This window comes from Giraffa tippelskirchi, chromosome 7 (genome assembly GCF_054371585.1).
Source record: "Giraffa tippelskirchi isolate mGirTip1 chromosome 7, T2T-mGirTip1v1.2.pri, whole genome shotgun sequence".
NCBI lineage: Eukaryota > Metazoa > Chordata > Mammalia > Artiodactyla > Giraffidae > Giraffa > Giraffa tippelskirchi.
Window position 1 is genome coordinate 138,887,340 of NC_137281.1, and position 23,550 is coordinate 138,910,889.

General features: G+C 34.8%; 1 protein-coding gene across 18 annotated transcripts in view; it reads left to right on the forward strand.

The window, feature by feature from the left end:
* GPHN (gephyrin) overlaps positions 1–23,550 on the forward strand; it is a 525,210-nt gene that overhangs the window by 95,208 nt on the left and 406,452 nt on the right. For all 18 annotated transcript variants that reach the window (XM_081513386.1, XM_081513387.1, XM_081513388.1 and 15 more), the window contains exon 2: positions 20,230–20,308. Coding sequence is in view for 15 of the 18 variants with exons in the window: in XM_081513368.1 (XP_081369494.1) it covers positions 20,230–20,308 (79 nt within the window). In the remaining 3 variants the exon portion in view is untranslated. The remainder of the gene's footprint in view (positions 1–20,229; positions 20,309–23,550) is intronic.

The following is a 23,550-nucleotide window of genomic DNA, read 5'->3' on the forward strand; positions in this document are numbered from 1 at the left end:
GATAGGTAGGGTGATTTTTTTACTAGCAATTTGGTTATGTGTTTCCCTTTTTTTTCCCGTTAGAAGTTACATGAGAGCAGTGTTTATTTCTGTTGACTGAGGTTTATCCCTTTGAATGTAAAGCATTATTTTCATGGCTAAAGCCATAGGTGGTGGTAATAGGGGCTGTAAGAAAAAAGCTTATTGGATAAGATGCTTACATAATGTGCATACATAATGATATAAATTCTTCCCATTTTAACATTATATCTATAAAGACAACACAGCACAGAAAGTATAATTATTGCTATTTGGAGTAATCTTTTGCAAATCTGGAATCCCTGCTTGTGCTTTTATAGTTGTTCCATAACAGGGTTATTTTTTAAAACAATATACAAAACAGAAATTCCAACATTAATTGGATTGACATTTCTAGCTGTAAATTAACACTTCCAGTAGTAAATCTTGAGATAATTGGCATCAGACTTCAACATGTTTGGTTTTCATTTGGTGAATTTTCTCAGTATTATATTGTGCTGAAGAGAAGAATCTCAGTGCTTAAACCTCTGTAGATATATCTAACCTGATATTTGTTCTTTAGAAAATCTTAGCGCTCAGTCACCAGTGCAGATGCCTGTGTCCTTGCTTCCCTATTCTCCTTGTCATTGCCCCTGTCATTGTCTCTCATAGGGGCATATAATGCTTCCATACTATCCTTCAGTTTTGCAAGATTAAACTTTCTAAAGTTTAGCTCTAATCTTGTCATTTCCAAACTTGAATGTGCAAAATGACTTCCTGTTGCCCAGTGTGTTTTCTGTGGCCCATGATTTTAGGCTGTTTTGATAATTTCATCTTCTACTTTTTCAAGTTTATTTCATATTATTGTTTTTTCTTGACCTTATATTTAAGCGAAACTGTTTCCTAAATAGCCTAACACTAGTAATACTTATGTGATTTTGTTTACACTGTTTTCAGTGTCCACTTCATGGACTTTCCTTGCTTTTGCCTAAAATCTACCAAATATACCCAGTTCTAATGACTTTTCCATGAAACCTTCAAATCAAATTATTACTTTAACTGTTTTATAAAGTTCACTTTCTATCCTGTAGTTTCTCTACATACTTACTTCTCCTCTTATTATTTTTTAAACTTCATTTTGGAAAGTTTAGTGAATGTACAAAAACCCAGTGTGATATACCCTGTGTACTCATCACTCAAATATAGCAGTTAGCATTTTGACATTCTTATTTCATTTATATATTCCTTTACTTTCCACCTTCCACTCAATTATAGCTAATTATTTGAGATAATTTATGTATTAAAATTCATAAATGTTAGCTGTATAATGTTGACAATTATGTGCATACATGAAACTCCTCCCCTTTCATAATACAGAATGTTTCCATCTTTCAGGAAGTTTCTCCTACCACTTTTCATTCAGTCCTCCCACACTGAAGCAGGCACTGTTTAATTTTTTTCACCATATATTTGTTATACCTTTCTTATTCTTTCCATGTAAATGGAGTTAACTCTTTGTGTAAGGCTTCTTTTGCTCAGCATAACTTTTCTGATCCTTTGTTATTCTATTTTGTTGCTGAGTAGTATACCTTTGTATGACTGTTCCACAATTTATTTATCTGTTTGGTTAATGGACATTTGGGTTAGTTTCAGTTTTTGGCTCTTGTGAGTACAACTGCTATGGATACTTGCATAAGTCTTTTTGTGGATATAGTTGAATCTCATTATTTGCAGTAGTTATGTTTTAAAAAGTCACTATGAACATTGAACTAACTAATACTGAGCCATTTCTTCTAGGGGAAGCACAGGGCTAGGTTTCTGTGAGCTTCTGATGCAGTATTTTTGTTAATTGATTAACACAACTTTCTTTTATGTGTGTTTCTGTTTAAAAGCCATTTGCCATTGGGAGCTTTGAAGAAGAGGAGAGACTCAAACTTTTATGAGTTTTATGGTTCTGTTGAATCCAAGTGCTCAATTCACCATTCTTCCGGGTCCCATGTGAGGAGGAAAAGAGGCACAGGCTTTGCTAAAATTGCCAAAGACTGAAGGCAAGAGCTGCAGTAATATGCAGGTACCCTCAGCTGGGGTGTTTTCCAAATATCAGAAGTTACATGAGGGAGGAAACAACCCTGGGGCTTGAACCCAACTGTGGAGGGAGCAGCTGTAGGAGAGAAAAAGTCTGCTACTGCTTCCATGTCCCTGTCATCCCTTTTCTCAAGCTCTAGTCTCTTCCCTGCAGTTCCCGGGAGTGTCATCAGCATCTGGGGCTATTACTGTAGCCCCAGATGTGTGCTTATTAGAGAACTTGGTTGTGTTTTGGAAGGGGAAAAGATACTTGAATTCAACTGGTAGATGTGAACAAAGTTTATAGCTGAGAAATTAAATTGACCTTCTTGGTAAAGGCCTTGGACTGATTATGTATACAGAGTTTACCTTAAATGTTTGTACATGGTTCACTGATGATTCAGCTAAGTGAAAAATTGATGGTGTCCACTGGGTGGCAGCCACCCTCTAACTCCAAGGACAGCTCTGGAAGACCGACTGTGGTAAGGACTGATAAATAGGCTCAATTGAGTTATTTTCTTTGCCTTGGGCCAGGAGTTAGCAAACTTCAACCTGTGTGCCAAATCTGTTTGCAGCCTGTGTTTGTACTGCTCTTGAGCCTGGGAATGTTCTTTTACATTTTTTAAATAAAGCATTAGGAATAAAATGAATATATACCAGAGATTGTGTGCGGCTTATAAAATCTAAAATATTTACTATATGCCCTTCTCAAAAATAGAAAAATTAGCCAATCCCTGCTTTAGACAGTACTCCCAAGGATCCATCAAGCATGTTCTATTTTTCCTGAGTGGTGGGCTGTTGACAATGGTGTCACTTGAGTAAGATTTCAGAATAGCAGATTAAAGGCACATTCCTCAATGAGACCACAAGCTATGGAAACAAATCACACTTGCCTTTTGGAAGGTCATGGTCACTCTTCTTGATGCTTAGACTAAGGACCTCTTTTTTCATGAGAGTGACTGGAATCAAACTGCTTATTAAGCCTGCACTGCCCAAGTCACCACCATAGCCACTTGGATCCATCATTGTTTTGAGTATGGCTCATGTATCCACCATCATAAACTGGGTCAAAAATGTAGCACTGTATGCTTATGATATACAAGCCATCCCTGCCTGCCAAACTTGTCACCCCTAGCAGAAGCTGGCCTGTTTTTTTCATGGTAAAGGACCTTTGACTCCATCTTGGGTTAATTATTGGTGCTTCACATAACTTTTTTAGTAATGATTTTGTTGCCCAGTCAGATCAACTGACTGACTATATCATTGTAACCCTTGAAATGAGTGTGTCATGTTTTTGGCCTTCTGAACTATTTACATTCTGACATTGGTGTCCTTTTTGTCACAAAGGCCAAATATTGATGGGCCAATAGTCAAACTCTTTGATGGAAGTTCTGTGTTTCATACCGCCCACAGGCATCTGGTATTGCTGAGCACCCGAGTTTGCTTTCTCCAACATCAGCTCAAAAAGATTTTTGAATGACTCTCTTTCAAATCTTTCTGGTGTACATACCTTGGTAAACATGACCATCCTCAGAAAGTGATCATCTCTTGATTGTTTCCTTGCTAATAATGATCAGGGAGGGCTGAAGGGGTAGAGGATTATACAGAGCTATTTTGAAAATTCAGTGTTTCGCCTTAAGTATGTCTGAGCGTAATGCTTCTTTCTTTCCTCTAATAGTTACTAGGTTACAATGGTTAGTACTCCTTCAGGGTGTCAGCTTGCTATAATGGGGAGAGTTGGCTGGCAGGTGCAAACTGTCTTTGTGGCTATGGTTCTAGAGAGTCTAACCACCTTGCTGGCCCACACTTGTCCCTAAATATTTGTTAATGTTTTTCTGGTTTCTTCTTTTCCCCATTTATGGTGACTTCTTCCTGTAACAGTTGTTCTATCTAGGATGAAAGCAACTCTTCTTAGTTTCTGTTTTCTGGATTTTAGTTCATTTAGGCTTCTTTGCCTCCTAAGCTCTATATACTGTTTTAATTATGGTTTTTTGCTTTAGTCAACATGTTCTTATTTTTAAAGTGAGAGTGATGTTCTCTAGTTATAAGAGAGATATATAACTTATGCAGAAGTCTCTACGAAATGGCTTTTAAATGATAGAAAGCATAGAAACTACTTTATTTGGTGTGACACAAATAGGAAACAGTAAGTGTTAGTTTTTATTTGTGTCATTGCTTTGTTGTTACTGATGCTAACCTTATCTCAAAGGAATGGATTATGCAGTCAAATTTCTTTTATTATAATCCCCTCTGTGATCAAAACTTTGTAGCTAGGCAGAATCAGGGAAATAGATATGGAACAATAAATATTTTTAATCCGATAGAGAAAATGAATATCATTTAAAAGTGAATATTTTTGTGTGCTTTTATCTTTGGAATCAAGGAAATGCATTGATATTAAGTATTAAATGGAAATTTTTATCATGAAGATTCAAAAGCAAAAGAAAAAACATTTTAAGTAACATTATGTTACTTTAAAAAAATGCATTGTAGCTGTTGCTGGTAAGATGTGACAAATTTTTAAGATAGTACCAGGTAACATGATAGGATGGAACTCAGAGAGCACATTACCAAGTTGTTTACCTTAAGGGAAAAGTCAGAGACAGAAAAATGTGGCTTTACATGGAATGCCAGCATATTAGAGTTAATTCCCTGGGCAATATATCTAATCAGAACTTTGATAATTAATTGATCTTCACATGGGTTCTTTCCTGAGATATTTTCACAGCTCATGCCAACCTATTTGGTTTTTATCCTTGTGGATATCAAACATTATACATACAGCCTTTGGATCCCAAATTCATTAATCCCTTATGAAAAGCTAGTCTTTACATCACATCTCAAGGATTATATTTTATCTAAAATCAATGTTTGTCAGTTGAAGAGATTTTATGTTTAAAGTAAGCAGTGCTTATCCTATTTGTATTTAAAAGTATAGCTCTGAGTCTATTGGTGGTTAAGTTTGTTGTTATTGCTTAGTCGCTAAGTCATGTCCAACTCTCTGTGACCCCCATGGACTGCAGCACTCCAGGCTTCCCTGTCCTACCCTATCTCCTGGAATTTGCTCAAATTCATGTTCATTGAGTTGGTGATGGTATCTAACCTTCTCATCCTCTGTCTGATGGTTAAGTTATGGCCTCTTAGAAGAAAAGGTTAAATGTTTGGATTTACTGAGAGATTAGGGATGATATTGACTGAAAAAATGCGAGGAAATGCGTAGGGTGGAATGGATCATATTATTTTCTTTATTCCTTAAGTGATATGTGTGTGTGTATGTGTTTGATAATCTGTTTTTGGCACAAGTGTTTTTTTTTTGTTTTTTTTTTTTTTTCTGTAAAATTTGTGATGTTTATTTATTGTCCACAAGGATATCCCGGGGCCTATTTGAGGGGTTTTTCATTCTTAAGATTCTGTTCATCTTCAGGAAACAAGAGTGTGTTATAATGATGACAACGTGGTCCCATTGGTGGAGCATACCACGTGGCACAAGTGGTTTTGAAAGGTATCTACAATAGCTGTTTTCCTAGGTTACATTAAAAATTAAAGTGGTATGACTTACTTTAAATAATTTTTACCCTTTGGAATTTTAAAAGTGTATTGCTACCATATTATTAAACTGTAAAATGTCAAAGGTGCTGCTAGAACTTGCTTATGGGGCAAAGATTATTCAGAGACTAAGTTTGACTTTGAACATCATTTTAGATTTAATATAGGCTTTCAAGTATTTGATGATGTGGAAAGCTAAGTTTTGAAACTACTTTTGAGTACAGTGAAGTTTTGTTGTTTGGGCTTCCCTGGTGGCTCAGCTGGTAAAAATTCTGCCTGCCAATGCAGGAAATTTAAGAGATACTGGTTCGATCCCTGGGTCAAGAAGATCCCCTGGAGAAGAGCATGACAACCCACTCCAGTATTCTTGTCTGGAGAATCCCATGGACAGAGGAGCCAGGCAGGCTACAGTCCATGGGTTCATAAAAGAGTCGGGAAGCCCCTGTTGATATTTGGTTTCTTGGTTTCCTGTAAAAACTAAAAGATCCTTAACACAAACAAAGGAGCATATATAATTGAAAGAAAGACATAGACACTTATTGTACAGTTTTAAGTCTTTTTCTTAAAAATGTTAATTTTATTTAAAGTATACTGGGAGATTTTAGAAGGCTGGCGTGATCCAGTTTATGTTTTTTAAAAACTTTATACAATTCACTTTAAGATTTTTAATTGTGGTACACAACACAAAATTCATATCTTAACCATTTTTAAGTATATATTCATATTGCTGTGCAAACTATCTCAGGAACTTTTCACTTTGCAAAACTAAATCTCTATACCCATTAAGCAACAATTCCCCATTTTCTCCTATCCTTATCCTCTGGCAAACATGGTTCTGCTTTGTGTTTCTATGCTTTTATACTATTTCTATACTCGAGGAATCTCATGTTAGTGGAATCATACAGTATTTTCTTTTTGTGACTAACTTGTTTCATTTAGCCTAGTATCTCAAGGTTTATCTATGTTGTAGCTTGCATTAGAATTTCATTTCTTTTTTAAGGCTGAATAATTTTCCATTCTATGCATATACCACACTTTATTTATGCATTCAATTGCCAGTGGACATTTGGGATGCGTCCATCTTTTGGCTAATGTTAATAATGCTGCTTTGAACACAGATGTACAAATATTTCTTCAAGATCTTGTTTTCAGTACTTGGATATGTGCTTGGAAGTGGAGTTGCTATTATCATATAAGAGTTTGCATGGCAGATCTTTATCTATCCTTTTGTTTCAACCTCCCTTGGTCTTTATATTTAAGATGTGATTTTTGTATGTAGCATATAATTGGGTTTTGTTCAGTTTTATACAAACTGACAAGTGTAGTGTTTCAATTGGAATTTTAGTCTATTTTAATGTAACTGCCAGTATGATCAGGACAGAAGAGGTGTACTGAGACTTACCACAGATGAAATTGAGACTTAAAATATGCCCCCAACATAAATTCAGCTACTAATGATGATGTCTATATTTTATCCTGTTTTTCTAGGTAGGCATGCTGATTTGCTGCCAGCTATGTTGGTGGCTCAGCTGTAAAGAATCTGCCTGCCAATGCAGGAGACATGGGTTCAATCCCTGGGTCAGGAAGATCCCCTGGAGGAGATCTAATCTCCATTAGGTCTTTGATTTTCTTTACTAGCCTTTTATAATTTTCAGTATACAAGTCCTACACAAGATTTGTTAGATGTACTTATGAGTATTTCATTTTCTTTTGAACAGTTGTAAATGGTATTATATTGTAACTTTAAGATAATGTTTTCACAGCTAGTATGTAGAAATGCAGTTGATTTTTATATGTTGATCTTGTATCCTAAGATCTTGATGAACTCACTTTTTAGTTTTAGGAGTTGTTGGTAGGTTTTCTGTGTTGATGATAATGTTATCTGTAATTAGGGATAGGATAGATTACTTCTCTCTTTCTAATCTATATGGCTTTTGTTTCTTATTATTGCCTCTTGCACTGGCTAAATCATCCATTACTTCATTCATTATGAATGATGAAAGCAGACATCTTCATTTTGTTCCTGACCTTTAGAGAAAAGCATTCAGTCTTTTTGCCATTGAGAATGGTGTTAGCTGAAGATTTTTATAAATGCTGTTTATCAAGTTGGTGAATTTCCCTTTTATTCCTATTTTTTTTTTATCACAGAAGGATGCTTAATGTTATAAAATGCTTTTTCTGCCTCAGTCCAATGATTATTTGATTGTACTTTAACCTGTCACTATGTTGGATTACATTAATTGTTTTTTGAATTTTTTAACAGTCTTGCATCCTTGGAATAAATCCCATTTGATCATGGTGTGTAATTTTTGTATATTGCTGAATGGTGTGTGCTAACATTTGGTTAAGGATCTTTTGAGTCTATATTCACATAGTAAACATTTGTAGAGGTTTTTTTGTTTTTTGGTCTTTGGTTTCTGCATCAGGGTAATAGTGTCTTTATAAAATCAATTTGGAAGTTTTCACTCCACTTGTTTTATGGAAGAGATGATATAGAATTGGTATTAATTGTTCTGTAGATATTTGACAAATTTTCCACTGAAGTCTTCCCAGACTAGAGATTCTTGTTTGGGGAGATTTTAAATTGTAAGTTCAATTTTATTAATAGTTGTAGCATTATTCAAATTATTTATATCATATTGGGTGAGTTGTAGTAGTCTTTGCTTTTTGAGAAATGGGTCTATTTATGTTGCTAAATTTAACGTCTTTAGAGTTGTTTGGAGGATTCCTTTATTATTATGTTGATTTCTATGAAGTCTATAGTCATATATCTCCTGTTTTATTCCTGATATTGGTAATTTGTGTCTTCTGTTTTTTTTTCTTTGTCATTCTAGTAAGAGGTTTGTTAATTTATCTTTTCTCAGATCTAGCTCTTTAGGGTAAATGTGCTGCTCACAAATTTTCTTGGTTTTACTTCATTTGAAAATGTTATAATTGCTTCTCCACCTCTAAAGGATATTTTCACTGGCTGTAAGAGGCAAGTTCATAGTTCTTTTATTTGAGCTTTTGAAAAAGTTCTTCCTTCTGGCCTCCCTGGTTTCTGATGCTGCCATTTGAATTGTTTTTCTGCTGTTGATATGGTGTAGTTTCTCTCTCACTGTTTTCACAATGTTTTCCTTGTCTCTAGTTTTCAGAAGTTTGGCTGTGATTTGCCTTCGTATACATTTCATTGTTTATCCTGTTTGAGGTTTGCTCAGCATGTTGCATCTGTATATTTGTGTCTTTTGCCAAATTTGGGAAGTTTTCAAGCCATTATTTCTTCAAATACCTTTTCAGCCCTGCACATTTTCTCCTTTCCTTTAAGACTCAAATGATAGGAAAGTAAGGTCTTTTGTTATTGTCCTATAGAGCCTTGAGGCTTCGTTTATTTATTTATTTATTTGTTGGTCTATTTTTCTCTGATTAAACATTTTTTTCCATTTTGGTGTTGGCACCTATCAGTTGTCTTTCTTCGTTCAGTTTTAGATCTTCTTGTTTCTTTTTTTTCTGACAATTGACTTTTTATCTGGTTTTTTTTTTTCTTCTTGAAAGTATAGTAGATGTACTGTGTTAGTTTCTGGTGTACAGCAAAGTGACTCAGATATATATATATACACACACACACACACACACACACACTTCATATTCTTTTCCATTATAATTGATTACAGTGGATTGAATATGGTTCCCTGTACTATACAGGGTACCTTGCTGTTGTTTATATAGTTTGTATGTAGTAGTTTGTATCTGCTAATCCAAAGCTCCTAATTTATCCCTCCCCCACTCCTTTTAGTAACCATAAGTTTGTTTTCTATGAGTTTATTTCAGTTTTTTAAATAAGTTCATTTTTAGAGTCCACATATAAGTGATATATGCTATTTTTCTTTGATTCGCCTCACTTAATATGATCATCTCTAGGTCCATCTATGTTGCTGCAAATGGCATTATTTTCATTCTTTTTAATGGTTGATTAACATTCCATTGCATACACGTGTGTGTGTGTGTGTGTGTGTGTGTGTGTGTGTGTGTGTGTGTGAATATGAATGACCCCTTTATCCATTCATCTGTTGGTGGACATTTAGGTTGCTTCCATGTCTTGGTTATTGTAAATAGTGCTGCTGTGAACACTGGGGTGCATGTATCTTTTCAGATTAGAGTTTTGTCCAAATATATGCCCAGAAGTGGGATTCCTGGATCATACAGCAACTCTGGCAACTCTGTAGGAGGGCTTCCTCACACCCTCGCCAGTATTTCTTATATGTCGACTTTTTAACAATGGCCATCCTGACCAGAGTGATATGCTATATCATTGTAGTTTTGTATTTGCATGTCTCTAATAATTAGTAATATTGAACATCTTTTCATGTGCCTGTTGGCCATCTTATGTCTTTTTTGGAGAAATTTCTGTTTAGGTCTTCTGCCCATTTTTTGGTTGGGTTGTTTGTTTTTTAAATATTGAGCTATATGAGCTGTTCGTATTGTATATTTTGGAAATTAAGCCCTTGTTGGCCACACTGTTTTCAAATATTTCATAGGTTGTCTTTTCATTTTGTTTATGGTTTCCTTTGCTGTGCAAGAGGATATAAGTTTGATTAGGTCCCATTTGTTTATTTTTGCTTTTATTTCTGTTTCCTTGGGAGACTGACCTAGAAAACATTGGTATGATTTATGTCAGAGAATGTTTTGCCTATGTTCTCTTTTAGGAGTTTTATGGTGTCATATTTTATATTTAAGTCTTTAAGCTATTTTGACTTTATTGTTGTGTATAGTGTGAGGGAATATTGCAATCTTATTGATTTACATGAGGCTGTTCAGCTTTTCCAACATCAACTGCTGTAGAGACTGTCTTTTCTCCATTGTATATTCTTGCCTCCTTTGTCAGAGATTAATTGACCATAGATGTGAGGGTTTATTTCTAGGCTCTCTATTCTATTTCATTGATCTATAGTGACAGCTAACTTTTTGTTGAAACCTGGACTTTTGGGGTATTACATTATGAACTGTAATGTAAATCTTCTGTTTTAGCTGGTTTATTCAGATACTACCCAGGCAGGTAAAGGGAGATAAACTTTCTTCTTTATGCCAGACTGCGGTAGAAGTTGGACACGACTGAAACGACTGAACAAAGCGCAGGGCTAGAAGTCAGATTCTCCATTTTACCTCCTTTCATACTCTATAGATAGGGCCTCTAAGGCACTGCTGAGTGAGCATGGTATTTCTGGCCCCCTACTGAGTCCTCAGTGATCTCTCATTGCCTAAGATTGGTACGTGAACATATATGAGGATGAATGAAGATATTTGGAAGTTTTCCTCATAATTTGAGTTTTGTTAATGGGCTTTAGTCAGAGATATAAAAAACAACAGAGAGAGCATAAATCATTTCTGTAATTTGTGTTCTTCTGTGCATAGCCATGGACATATGTTACACTAATGCACGTGCTAGGAATTGCATTGATTAGCTCTGTATAGTGTGTGGTAATCCTCCTTTGTTCCTATAAACCAGGAGTCAGTAAACTTGCATAATAATCAATGTACATTTGAAGATAAGGTGGAAGCTCCTTAGTTGAACAGTTATTAAGTGGATTTTGAAATACGAAAGAATTCTTTTCCACTTGAGTCAGATCCAAAAAATGCTACTCAGACCTCAGACTGTAGCTTGAACTCAGAAAGCATATGTTGCAAATATTGGGAAAGCAGATTTTGCATCTTTTTTTTAACTTTTCTCAGCATAGGATATGTTACTTTTTAACAGCAATACACAACAGCTTGGATTACTTAAGATTAAAGAAACATTGGTAGTTATGAAATGACTATCATAATATCATACTATAACTTTTGAATATCAACATTAGCATTATTATGGAAGCTTCCGTAAGTCTCTTATCCTTCTCCATCAGAGGAAAGACAGACTGAAAACCACAATCACAGAAGACTAACCAATCTGAACACATGGACTGCAGCCTTGTCTAACTCAATGAAACCATGAGCCATGCCATGTAGGGCCACCTAAGACAGATGGGTCATGGTGGAGAGTTCTGACAAAACGTTGTCCACTGCAGATGGGAATGGTAAACCACTTCAGGATTATTGCCTTGAGAACCCCATGAACAGTATGAAAAGGCAAAAAGATAGGACACTGAAAGATGAACTCCCGAGGTCAGTAGGTGCCCAACATGCTACTGGAGATCAGTGGAGAAATAACTCCAGAAAGAATGAAGAGACGGAGCCAAAGCAAAAACATCACCGAGTTGTGGATGTTACTGGTGATGGAAGTAAAGTCTGATGCTGTAAAGAATGATATTCCATAGGAACCTGGAATGTTAGCTGCATGAATCAAGGCAAATTGGATGTGGTCAACAGGAGACGGCAAGTGTGAACATCGACATTCTAGGAATCAGTGAACTAAAATGGACTGGAATGGATGAATTTAACTCAGATGACCATTATATCTACCACTGTGGGCAGGAATCCCTTAGAAAAAATGGAGTAGCCACCATAGTCAACAAAAGAGTCTGAAATGCAGTACTTAGATGCAGTCTCAAAAACAACAGAATGGTCTCTCTTCGTTTCCAAGGCAAACCATTCAATATCACAGTAATCCAAGTTTATGCCCTGACCAGTAATGCTGAAGAAGCTAAAGTTGAACGGTTCTTTGAAGACCTACAAGACCTTGTAGAGCTAACACCCAAAAAAGATGTCCTTTTCATTATAGGGGACTGGAATGCAAAAGTAGGAAGTCAAGAAATACTTGGAGTAACAGGCAAATTTGGCCTTGGAGTACAGAATGAAGCAGGTCAAAGGCCAATAGAGTTTTGCCAAGACAACACATGGTTATAGCAAACACCCTCTTCCAACAACACAAGAAAAGACTCTACACATGGACATCATCAGATGGTCAATACCAAAATCAGATTGATTATATTCTATGCAGCCAAAGATGGAAAAGCTCTATACAGTCAGCAAAAACAAGACCAGGAGATGACTGTGGCTCTGATCATGAACTCCTTATTGCCAAATTCAGACTTAAATTGACCAAAGTGGAGAAAACCACTAGACCATTCAGGTGTGACCTAAATCAAATGCATTATGATTACACAGTGGAAGTGAGAAATAGATTCAAGGGATTAGATCTGATAGACAGAGTGCCTGAAGAACTATCAACGGAGGTTTGTGACATTGTCAGGAGGCAGGGTTCAAGACCATTACCAAGAAAAAGAAATGCAAAAAGGCAACATGGTTGTCTGAGGAGGCCTCACAAATAGCTGAAGAAAGAAGAGAAGGGAAAGGCAAAGGAGAAAAGGAAAGATATACCCATTTGAATGCAGAGTTCCAAAGAATAGTAAGGAGAGAAAAGAAAGCCTTCCTCCGTGATCAATGCAAAGAAATAGAGGAAAACAATAAAATGGGAAAGACTAGAAATCTCTTCAAGAAAATGACATACAAAGGGAACTTTTCATGCAAAGGTGGGCACAATAAAGGACAGAGATGGTGTGGACCTAACAGAAGCAGAAGATATTAAGAAGACATGTCAAGAATACACAGAACTATGCAAAAAAGATCTTCTTGACCCAGATAATCATGATGGTGTGATCACTCACCTAGAATCAGACCTCCTGGAATGCAAAGTCGAGTGGGCCTTAGCAAGCATTACTGGGAATAAAGCTAGTGGAGGTGATGGAATTCCAGTTGAACTATTTCAAATCCTGAAAGAGGATGCTGTGAAAGCGCTGCACTCAATATGCCAGCAAATTTGGAAAACTCAGCATTGGCCACAGGAGTGGAAAAGGTCAGTTTTCATTCCAACCCCAAAGAGAGGCAATGCCAAAGAATGCTCTAACTACTGGACAAATGCATTCATCTCACATGCTAGTAAAATAATGCTCAAAATTCTCCAAGCCAAGCTTCAACACTATGTGAACCAGATGTTCAAGCTGGATTTAGAAAAGACAGAGAAACCAGAAATCAAATTGCTAACATCCATTGTATCATTGAAAAAGCAAGAGAGTTCCAGAAAAACATGTACCTCTGCTTTATTGGCTATGCCAAAGCCTTCGACTCTGTGAATCACAACATACTGTGGAAAATTCTGAAAGAGATGGGACTACCAGACCACCTTACCTGCCTGTTGAGAAATGTGTTTGCAGGTCAGGAAGCAACAGAGAGAACTGGATAAGAAACAAGAGACTGGTCCCAAATAGTGAAAGGAGTACTTCAAGACTGTATATTGTCACCCTGCTTATTTAACTTATATGTAGAATACATCATGAGAAACACTGGGCTGGATGAAGCACAGGCTGGAATCAAGATTGCTGGGAGAAGTATCAATAACTTCAGATATGCAAATGAAACCACCCTTATGGCAGAAAGTGAAGAAGAGCTAAAGAGCCTCTTGATGAAAGTGAAAGAAGAGACTGAAAAAGTTGGCTTAAAACTCAACATTCAGAAAAGTAAGATCATGGCATCTGGTTCCATCACTTCATGGCAAGTAGATGGGGAAACAGTGGAAACAGTGACAGACTTTATTTTCTTGGGCTTCAAAATCACTGCAGATGGTGACTACAGCCATGAAATTAAAAGATGCTTGCTCCTTGGAAGAAAAGTTATGACCAACCTAGACAGCTATTAAAAAGCAGAGACATCACCTTGCCAACAAAGTCTGTCTACTCAAGGCTGTGGTTTTTCCAGTAGTCATGTGTGGATGTGAGAGTTGGACTTAAAGAAAGTTGAGCGCTGAAGAATTGATGCTTTTGAAGTGTGGTGTTGGAGAAGACTCTTGCGAGTCCCTTGGACTGCAAGGAGATCCAGCCAGTCTGTCCTAAAGGAAATCAGTCCTGCGTATTCATGGAAGGACTGATGCTCAGCTGAAACTCCAATACTTTGGCCACCTGATGCGAAGAACTGACTCATTTGAAAAGACCCTGATGCTGGGAAAGATTGAAGGCGGAAGGAGAAGGGGACGATAGAGGATGAGATGGTTGGATGGCATGACTGACTCAATGGACATGAGTTTGAGTAAACTCTGGGAGTTTTTGATCATGCTACAGTCCATGGGGCCACAAAGAGTCGGACACGACTGAGCTGAACTGTGCTGATCATTTTGAGTTGTAATTTTTGGTTGGATACGTTAACAAAATTACCTTATTTCTATGATGGCAGTTTTTACTTTTTCAGTTTTTTCAGTAGTTCTGTGTACTTAGTTTGCATCCTTTTTAGGAAAATTCAGGGAACTTTTCTCCTAGAGAGTAGACAATGGTAGGACTTGGACATGGAGAAAAACATAAACTGGTAATGTGGATAGATAATTGGTAATAGTTAAATTCATCTTAAAATGAATCTACTTAAAATGGGGACATTATTTGTCCTGAGAAATTGATTCGAATCCTGATATTCATATGAAATTGTAAGACATGCTGAGTAGCCAAAAATATCTTGAAAAAAGAAAAAGTTGGGGGACTCACAGTTCCCAATTTAAAAATTGCAAAGCTGCAGTAGTAGAAACAGTGTGATAATAACATAATAGATCAATGTTATTGAATTGAGTCCAGAAATAACCTCTTGTGCCTGTGATTATTTCAGTTTTCAGAAGAATGCCAAGATCATTCAATGGGGAAAGAACATTCTCTTTAATAAATGCTACTGAAACAACTAGATACCCACACGTGAAAGAATGAAGCTAGACTTTTCCCTTCACACCATGTACAAACATTAACTGAAAATGAATAAAAGACCTAAATATGTGTTAAAGTTTTGAAATTATTAGAGGAAAATAAAAGAAAAGTTTTTCATGACCTTGGATTTGGCAGTGGTTTCTTAAATAAGACACCAAATCACAAACTATCAAAGAAAAAAGATACATTGAATTTGTACATTAAAAAACATTATCTAGAGAGCATGAGGATAAACCACAGGAGAAAATATTTGTAAATATATCTAGTTCTAGTATCCAGAGTATATAAAGACATCTTATATCTCAACAACCTTAAACAACAACTAACAGTGTACAAAGAACTTAAATACACATTTCTCCAAAGAAATATGCAAATATCCAACAAACACATGAAAGAATGCTGAATATCATTTGTCTTAAGGGAAACCACAATGAGATAATACTTTGTACCTCACTATTATGACTTAATTAGAAAAGACAGACAATAATGTCTGTGATTGTGGGCAAAAGGAATCCTTGTGCATTGCTGGTGGAATGTAAAATAGTGCAACTTCTTTGGAAAACAATTTTGCAGAAAATTAAACATGAAATTTCCATATAATCCCGCAATTCTGTTTCTGGGGATAATTTTTGGGCTCCAAAATCACTGCTGATGGTGATTGCAGCCATGAAATTAAAAGACACTTACTCCTTGGAAGGAAGGTTATGACCAACCTATATAGCATATTGAAAAGCAGAGACATTACTCTGCCAACAAAGGTCCGTCTAGTCAAGGCTGTGGTTTTTCCAGTAGTCATGTATGGATGTGAGAGTTGGACGGTGAAGAAAGCTGAGCGCCGAAGAATTGATGCTTGTGACCTGTGGTGTTGGAGAAGACTCTTGAGAGTCACTTGGACTGCAAGGAGATCCAACCAGTCCATCCTAAAGGAGATCAGTCCTGGGTGTTCATTGGAAGGACTGATGTTGAAGCTGAAACTCCAATACTTTGGCCACCTCATGCAAAGAGTTGACTCATTGGAAAAGACCCTAATTCTGGGAAGGATTGGGGGCAGAAGGAGAAGGGGATGGCGAGGGTGAGATGGCTGGATGGCATCACTGACTCGATGGACATGGGTTTGGGTAGACTCCAGGAGTTGGTGATGGACAGGGAGGCCTGGCGTGCTGCGATTCATGGGGTCGGAAAGAGTTGGACATGACTGAGCGACTGAACTGAACTACAAAGAATTGAAAACAGGCACTCAAATATTTGTACATGGATGCTCATTTAGCCTATTCACAATAACCAAATGTGGAAGCAAATGGCCAACAAAGGATTAATGGATAAACAAAAGTGGTACATACATACAATGGCGTATTATTAACTGTAAAGAGGAATGATTTTTCTCTGTACGTGGATGAACCTTGAAAGCATTATGCTCATTGAAAGAATCTAGACACAAAAAGTCATGTATTTTATGCTTCCATTTGTATGAAATATCTAGGATAATTAAATCCATAGAGACCAAAAAACAGATTAATGGTTGCCAGGGATTGGGGAAGGGAAAGGAAGAATGGGAACTTGCTGTTTAATGTGTACCAGGTTTTCTCTGGGATAATGAAAATGTTTTGGAAATAGAGGTGGAGATGTACAACATTGTAAATAAACTAAATGTCCCAGAATCGTCCACTTCAAAATTGTTAATTTTGTGTTATATGACTTTCATGTAAATAATAAAAAATGTACATTAGAGATTTATTTTAAAATGAAACCAAGAATTATGGAGTTAAATTTTCTTACCAGTTATTTAAACTATATATTTTCAAAATAAAACAAGTGCTCATATTTCTTGACATATTTTAAAATTACAACATACTGACATTTTTCCACTAAACTTTCACACTGTGATTATAGAAAGTGACATTTTCTTGACAAATATGTGTGTTCCCAAGACCCAGCTCTTAATTTTGTGGTGTTTATTAATCATTGGGACAAAAAGCATAATAATTCCTTTGGTTGGCATATACTGGGGGAAAAAACAACAGAAAAATATAATGACCAAACTGGTTGATTTGGATGTGATTTACGTATGAAAGAAGTACAGTCACTAGTTTCTGAAAATGTTCTTATTTGTAATTCAAAACCAAAATTTGTTGCATTGTTGAAATATATCTTAAACTTAATACATATATTAGGCGGGTAAAGTTTTGGACTATTTGTTGAAAAAGTATTGATATTTAGATTCTTTATTCTGTTTTTAACTTAAAATTTGGATGTGATATGAAGTTTAGAAAGTATTTACCTCCTTTAGTAAAACTCATTTCAATAGCTGTCTAACAAACCTTTATAGAAGCGAAGATTTACTCTATTTTAGTTAAGCCTTCAAAACTTTCTGGTTCTTGAAGTTTGTAACTAAGCTCTCATATTTTCCAAATTGGGCAGGAAACTTTATGAGAACAAATGTTTTGATATAATATATTATTGCTTCAAGTTCAGCTCAACTGGAAACCAACTTTTCTTATCGTGTGGCAACATTTTATTTTTTTCCACTTGGCTCTAATTAGGAAATAATGTAATAATGAGTATTTGTGTTAAAATTAAGAAAAACAGAATTTGTCTCAAACCAACAGGTTGGTATCAGTGTCTGTCAAATATGGAAAGAAAATTATATATTGATAAAAATTGCCTATCTCATTGTGAAAAAAAGGTGAAGGAAATCTTTTTGCATTTAATAAAAATAATATAAACTTGATTTCAACTTGAGATCCATCCTTTAAATGCATCATTTTATGCATTTATCATTTGTATCAGAGGAAGATTCAGATTTAGAGAGCTTATAATTTTGAGCTGTAAGCAAAAGGACTATAAAATCCAAATAAAATATTAGGTAATGGATCTTTGAAAGGAGCAAGGCAAATGTTATATTCTTCTTGCTCCTTAAGAAGATTTGAATTGGCTGAGATACATAATGAAACTGTTAAATTAAAATAGGAAATAGCTGCTTAATATTTATGCTAACATATGTTAGCATATGTTTTATATATATAGCATTTAACATATATATATAGCATATAACATGTTAGCTTAATATAGGAAATAATCACTTAATATTTATCCTAAAATATGAGTAGAGTTTTAATTCATCTTTAATTTTAGGATGGATGTTTAATCAAGGTATAGACTTACATTCTAGATTTTCCCCCCAGCATTTTAACTATATTGTTCTATTGTCTTCTTTGTTCCATAGTTTATGTTTGATACTCAGCTGTAAGTTTTATTGTTTTTCCTTAGAAGTTGATGTGTCCTTGCTGTTTTTAAGATTTTGTTGTTATCTTTGATTTTCAGCAGTTTGACTGCTGAGTGTGATTTTCTTTCACATTTTCCAGTACAGACTTGGCTATATTCCCTGGGTCATTGAGTAATGTATTATATCAGTTTTGGAATGTTCTTAACTGTTTTTTCTGAAAATATTGCATCTTCCTCATTCTCTTTTCACCTATAGTCTCATTGGCTGTTTGATTCCAGCGTGTCTCATGTTTGTTTTATTTTTTTTCTCTTTTTGCTTCAGTTTGAATGTTTTCTGTTGATCTCTTCAAGTTCACTAATCCTGTGTTTTGCTGTGTTGAGTTGGGCTCTAAAATCCAGGCACAGATTTCTTAATTTCAGATAGTGTATTTCTCTGTTCTAAAATTACTGTTAGAGTCTTTTGCATAGATTTTAATTCTCTGTTGAAATGTTCCTATTTTCATCTACTGTGAATGTTTTTCTGTTTTTTAACTTACAGTTTTCTTTAGATTTTTCTTCAAGTCCTTGTCTTCGAATTCTGTATTATTGTGGGTTGACATATACATTATTTTTTCAACTGGGTATTGGTCACATATTGTGCCCTTCATGATATTTTGTGTCAAATACTGTTTATCATACAATCATAGAAATTGATGTAAATATTACTTTCTCTCAATGTTATATTAGAAAGAAATGATTAAGTGTTAACCCTCTCAACTCAACCACAAGTTGAACTGGGTGGTTTAAGTGACAGCTTTAGATATATTCAGTCTGCCTCTGGTTTTAAATGTATTAAGGGCCAAACCTATTGTGTTGCAGTCGTTTCTCTCTGCTGTGGCTTTGTACTAATGTGCTGTGAAATTATTGGAGATTTTACTCTACCATTTGGCTTCTTCCCCCTTTCACTCATCTTCCCTCTCAAGGTGGGATGCGTTTGGTTGATAGCAAATATATCGAGGGGAGATCGAGAGAAATTGTACACTAGACATGGTAGGCAGAGTCGACTTTATCTCTTAACCACCACAACACTACAGAGAACATTTGCCCTATGTCCTGTTCTCTTCTCCTTTCCCCAAATCCTCTTATGCAATCCTAGCCCTCAGCAAATCTCCCAGAAGAAAATTTTCTTGTGTTTTGTGGGTCCCATGGGATTCCAGTCTGTCATTGCCAGCCCATGAGCTATCAAAAACTATGCTGGTTTATCTTTTTCTTAGTAGTGTCCCTCTCTCTAATTCTTATGTTTAAATGGCAAATCCTTTCAGAAATGAAACAATTGGGCAGCTCAGCTTACCCAAAAACAGATTGCACTTTTCTCCTAGTTTACCGTTTTTTTTTTAAATCCAAAGTTCTCTATTCCCTTTAAAAATATGATGTTGGGGCATAGTTTATCATTTTTTTCCTCTAGTTTTTGTGAAAGCAGTGACTTGCTACTAGACTGGTAAATTGATTTTGTAAAAGTAAGAATAAAATTTAGACCCATATGTTCACTCTTTTATATATTGTATTTATGTAAAGTCTTGTGCTTAGATTATTGGCTTTTTATTGAATATTAATATTTGCTGCTAATCTACCAGGCCCCAAAATTAATCATTCTTGATGTTTAGAAAAGACCTATCCCAATAACCAATTTTAATTTCAAAATCCCTTTTGGATAGTAGTAAATTAACTGAAATGTAAACAAAAATTAATTTTCCTTTCTCCTTTTCCTGTTTAGTGAGTGATAGTTGCTTCAGAAATCTTGCAGAAGATCGCAGTGGGATAAATCTCAAAGATCTCGTACAAGATCCTTCTTTGTGAGTATTTGGTTTTCAGTATTAAGTGTAAATTAAAACTTGGTGTGACTTTTCTCAGAAGAGTTGTAACCGAGCACTAATTTCAGGTTGATTAATTTCTTCTTTTCTAACAATTTGTTACATGTAATGAAGCACATAGAACAGTTCCAACAGAAGTGAAGTTATGAAACACTTCCTGTGTAGAAATAGAAGAGATTTTAGAAGAAGAGATAATGAGATTAATGATTGACTTTCAAAGAGTATCTACTAATGTTTGATGATATCTTACCAATGTGGCAGTAGATACTAGGCAGATGATCAGTAGTTTAGTTGCTTGGGGAGGCAAGATTGAATTCGTTTACATCAGTTTTAAACATTTTTGAATAACTTGCAATAATAATTTGTAAGTATAATTAAAAATGTAGAATAATTATTTATAATAACAATGTACTTGACTATATTGAATATATTTGTGATGTTTTACATTTGAAAGTTGTATGTAGCACAAGATTTTTGAGGAGTTCAGTAGGTTTCAGTTTTTAATGTTCTTGATCATAAGTCAATTCCATTCTTTATCAGAACATATTTCATATCAGAGTATAATGTCACTTTCTATTTCATGAATAAACTCTTTTGCAGTTATATATTAAACTCCAAATCAAACATGCTATCTTCTGTAGGAACATATCCTTTCAGTAAGATCCTCTTTTATTAAAAAAATAATCAATACTAATTAAGCCATAGACAGCAGGAAAAGAAAATCGAGTGCTGGCAGATGCTTTCCTTAGTGATATTTAATGCATTCAGTAAAATATATTACAACAAAAAATTGATCTTCCACATTACGTGTAATCTATATTCATACAAGTTTTACTAGTAATTCATTTAAAATGTGAGGAATAAAACACAAGAGTGTGTTGAACCTGAAGGTTATTGATTCCTTTAATGATGGTCCAAGTCATTTTAAAAAATATAGTTACAAGACAGAATGGTGAAAATTATTGAATATTGAATATTGAAGTTATTATAATGAACTCATTGTTGTGAGTTCGTAAATGAGTTTTCAATCCCAACTTTCTAAATTTTTTTCTTTTTTAAAATGTCTCTCTTTTCTTCATTTAAAAGGATTGTCAGTACTCTTTCTACGTGATTTTTATTGAAATGAAGATTGACAAGTTGTTCTTTCAATTCTATAAGTATTTAATGAAGAATAGAATTATTCTATGTGGATATAAATATTCCTAGTGAATGAATATTGAATAACATGTTCATGAGTATATGGAAAGAAACTTTATAATATCATTGAAAGATTTCATCCACTTGAATGAATAAAATAAATTATTCCATTATTGTATTATTTATAAGGTATATTTTTGGTGCAATGTAATTATATATCTTTTTAATGCAGTGTTTGTGGGAAAAATGTGCTTATATGGACTTCAATGATATAAAAGCTGTGGAGAATTACATTTGAATAATGGATTATAATAATGAGTTATAGTATTTTGAAATACTTTGGTACCTCTTTATAGAATGTAGAACAGTATTCATCAGGTAATCTATCACTAAAATATGATTTTAATCTTAGTATTCTAAGATAAATTTATCTCAGACCACTATTACATTGAGTGGACAAAGTAATTCTGAGGCTCTGTTTTAAAGTAGTCAGATATCTTAGCTTAACATCATTCCTTAAGTTGGCGTTAGTCTCTTGGCATTCGTGTTGAATGTAAGAGTTCAGTGAGCAAGAATTTGTCTTTGCCCTTAACACTTGATTGGGAAAGAACTTTTTTCTTAATAAAAATTGTCAAAATGTACTATGAATGACTGATTCATTTTTTAGAGATAGATTTCTTGGTAAAATTCTTTAGGGAAAGTAATGCTTGGTGTGGAAAAATAATTATTTTTTTGGTTGTTATAATGGGGAATATTTTATTCTGAGTTACTATCCTGTAGCAATATTTTGTATCTCTTGGGTAAGGATTTTTTTTAAGCCAGCTACTTCTTTTTCCGGCCTAGACTCCCAAACTCTTGACATAATTCGTTACTTTGTTCATTAATTACTTCATTCATTAATTCATGTGCACTACTGTATGGTTCTATGTGAATTGCTTTGGTTGTAACATTAAGTAGGAAATATGTGAAAAATAAGTTTTCTGAAAGAACTTCCTCAAAAAATCACTGGCATTTAATGAGTACTCTGGTAGGCTACAATCCACGGGGTTGCAAAGAGTCGGACACGACTGAGCGACTTCACTTTCTTTCCTGACAAGTATAAGGGTTGCTAAAATTGTATGTTATTTCAATAAATGTTCCAAATAAAAATATTAATAGAATAAGATATGTATATTAAATGAATGCTCCATATGTAAATATGCCTGTCAGATTTGTATTATGGTTCACCTACTTGAGCTCCTGATGATGAAAGGAGTTGATGTGTGAAAAAAACTGTACTTCAGTCACTAATACTGTTAGAAAGAGAGAAGGAAAAAGTAGATTGAGGAGATCCCAGGCTAATTTGGTCAATGTGACACTCGCAGTGATATTGTATGTCTTAATCACATAAGTGAGCAGGTATAAAATATCTGTAAAATCATTGTAGTAAAAGTAATTATTGGGCTTGAGTGAACTGAGTGAGCTATATTGTGTGAACATGATGAAGGAGGGATGGTATGGAAGGAGGAAAAAAAAATGAGAAAGTTGTGAATCCTTACTTAAGCAAGACTTTCTTGTCTTGCTACTAACTTTTTATCTGTTGTAGTAATGAGAGCAGAATCTGATTTGTCGCAAGATTGTGATGGGGAATACCTGAGAAGCTCTCTTCTTTGGGTAGTTTCTCTAAGAATATTTCTAGTGTAGTCCTGTAGGTGTTACATATAAGACCAAGTAGAAGAACCTTTCACTTTTTTGCTAATAACGTGCAGAAATGTTTATTTGAATTAGTAATTTATATGCATATTAAATTTTGAAATAAACAACAGTTTTAATAATATATCTTCTGTTTATGTTTATAAATATTTTAAGAATGATTTCTTCTGCTGTATGCATAATTTGTCAGTTAGAATTGTTTTATAAGACTTCTTGTTTTAGTTGTTGTCTTCAATGGCACATTGAAAAATGTTGTCAAATTTAGCTTGCTGTCATCACCCTATTAGAAACATATCTGGGCTACAGTCCATAGGATCACAAAGAGTTGAACATGACTGAAGCAACTTAGCATACCCACACATATCATCACATTAGAAACATAACTAATATGATAC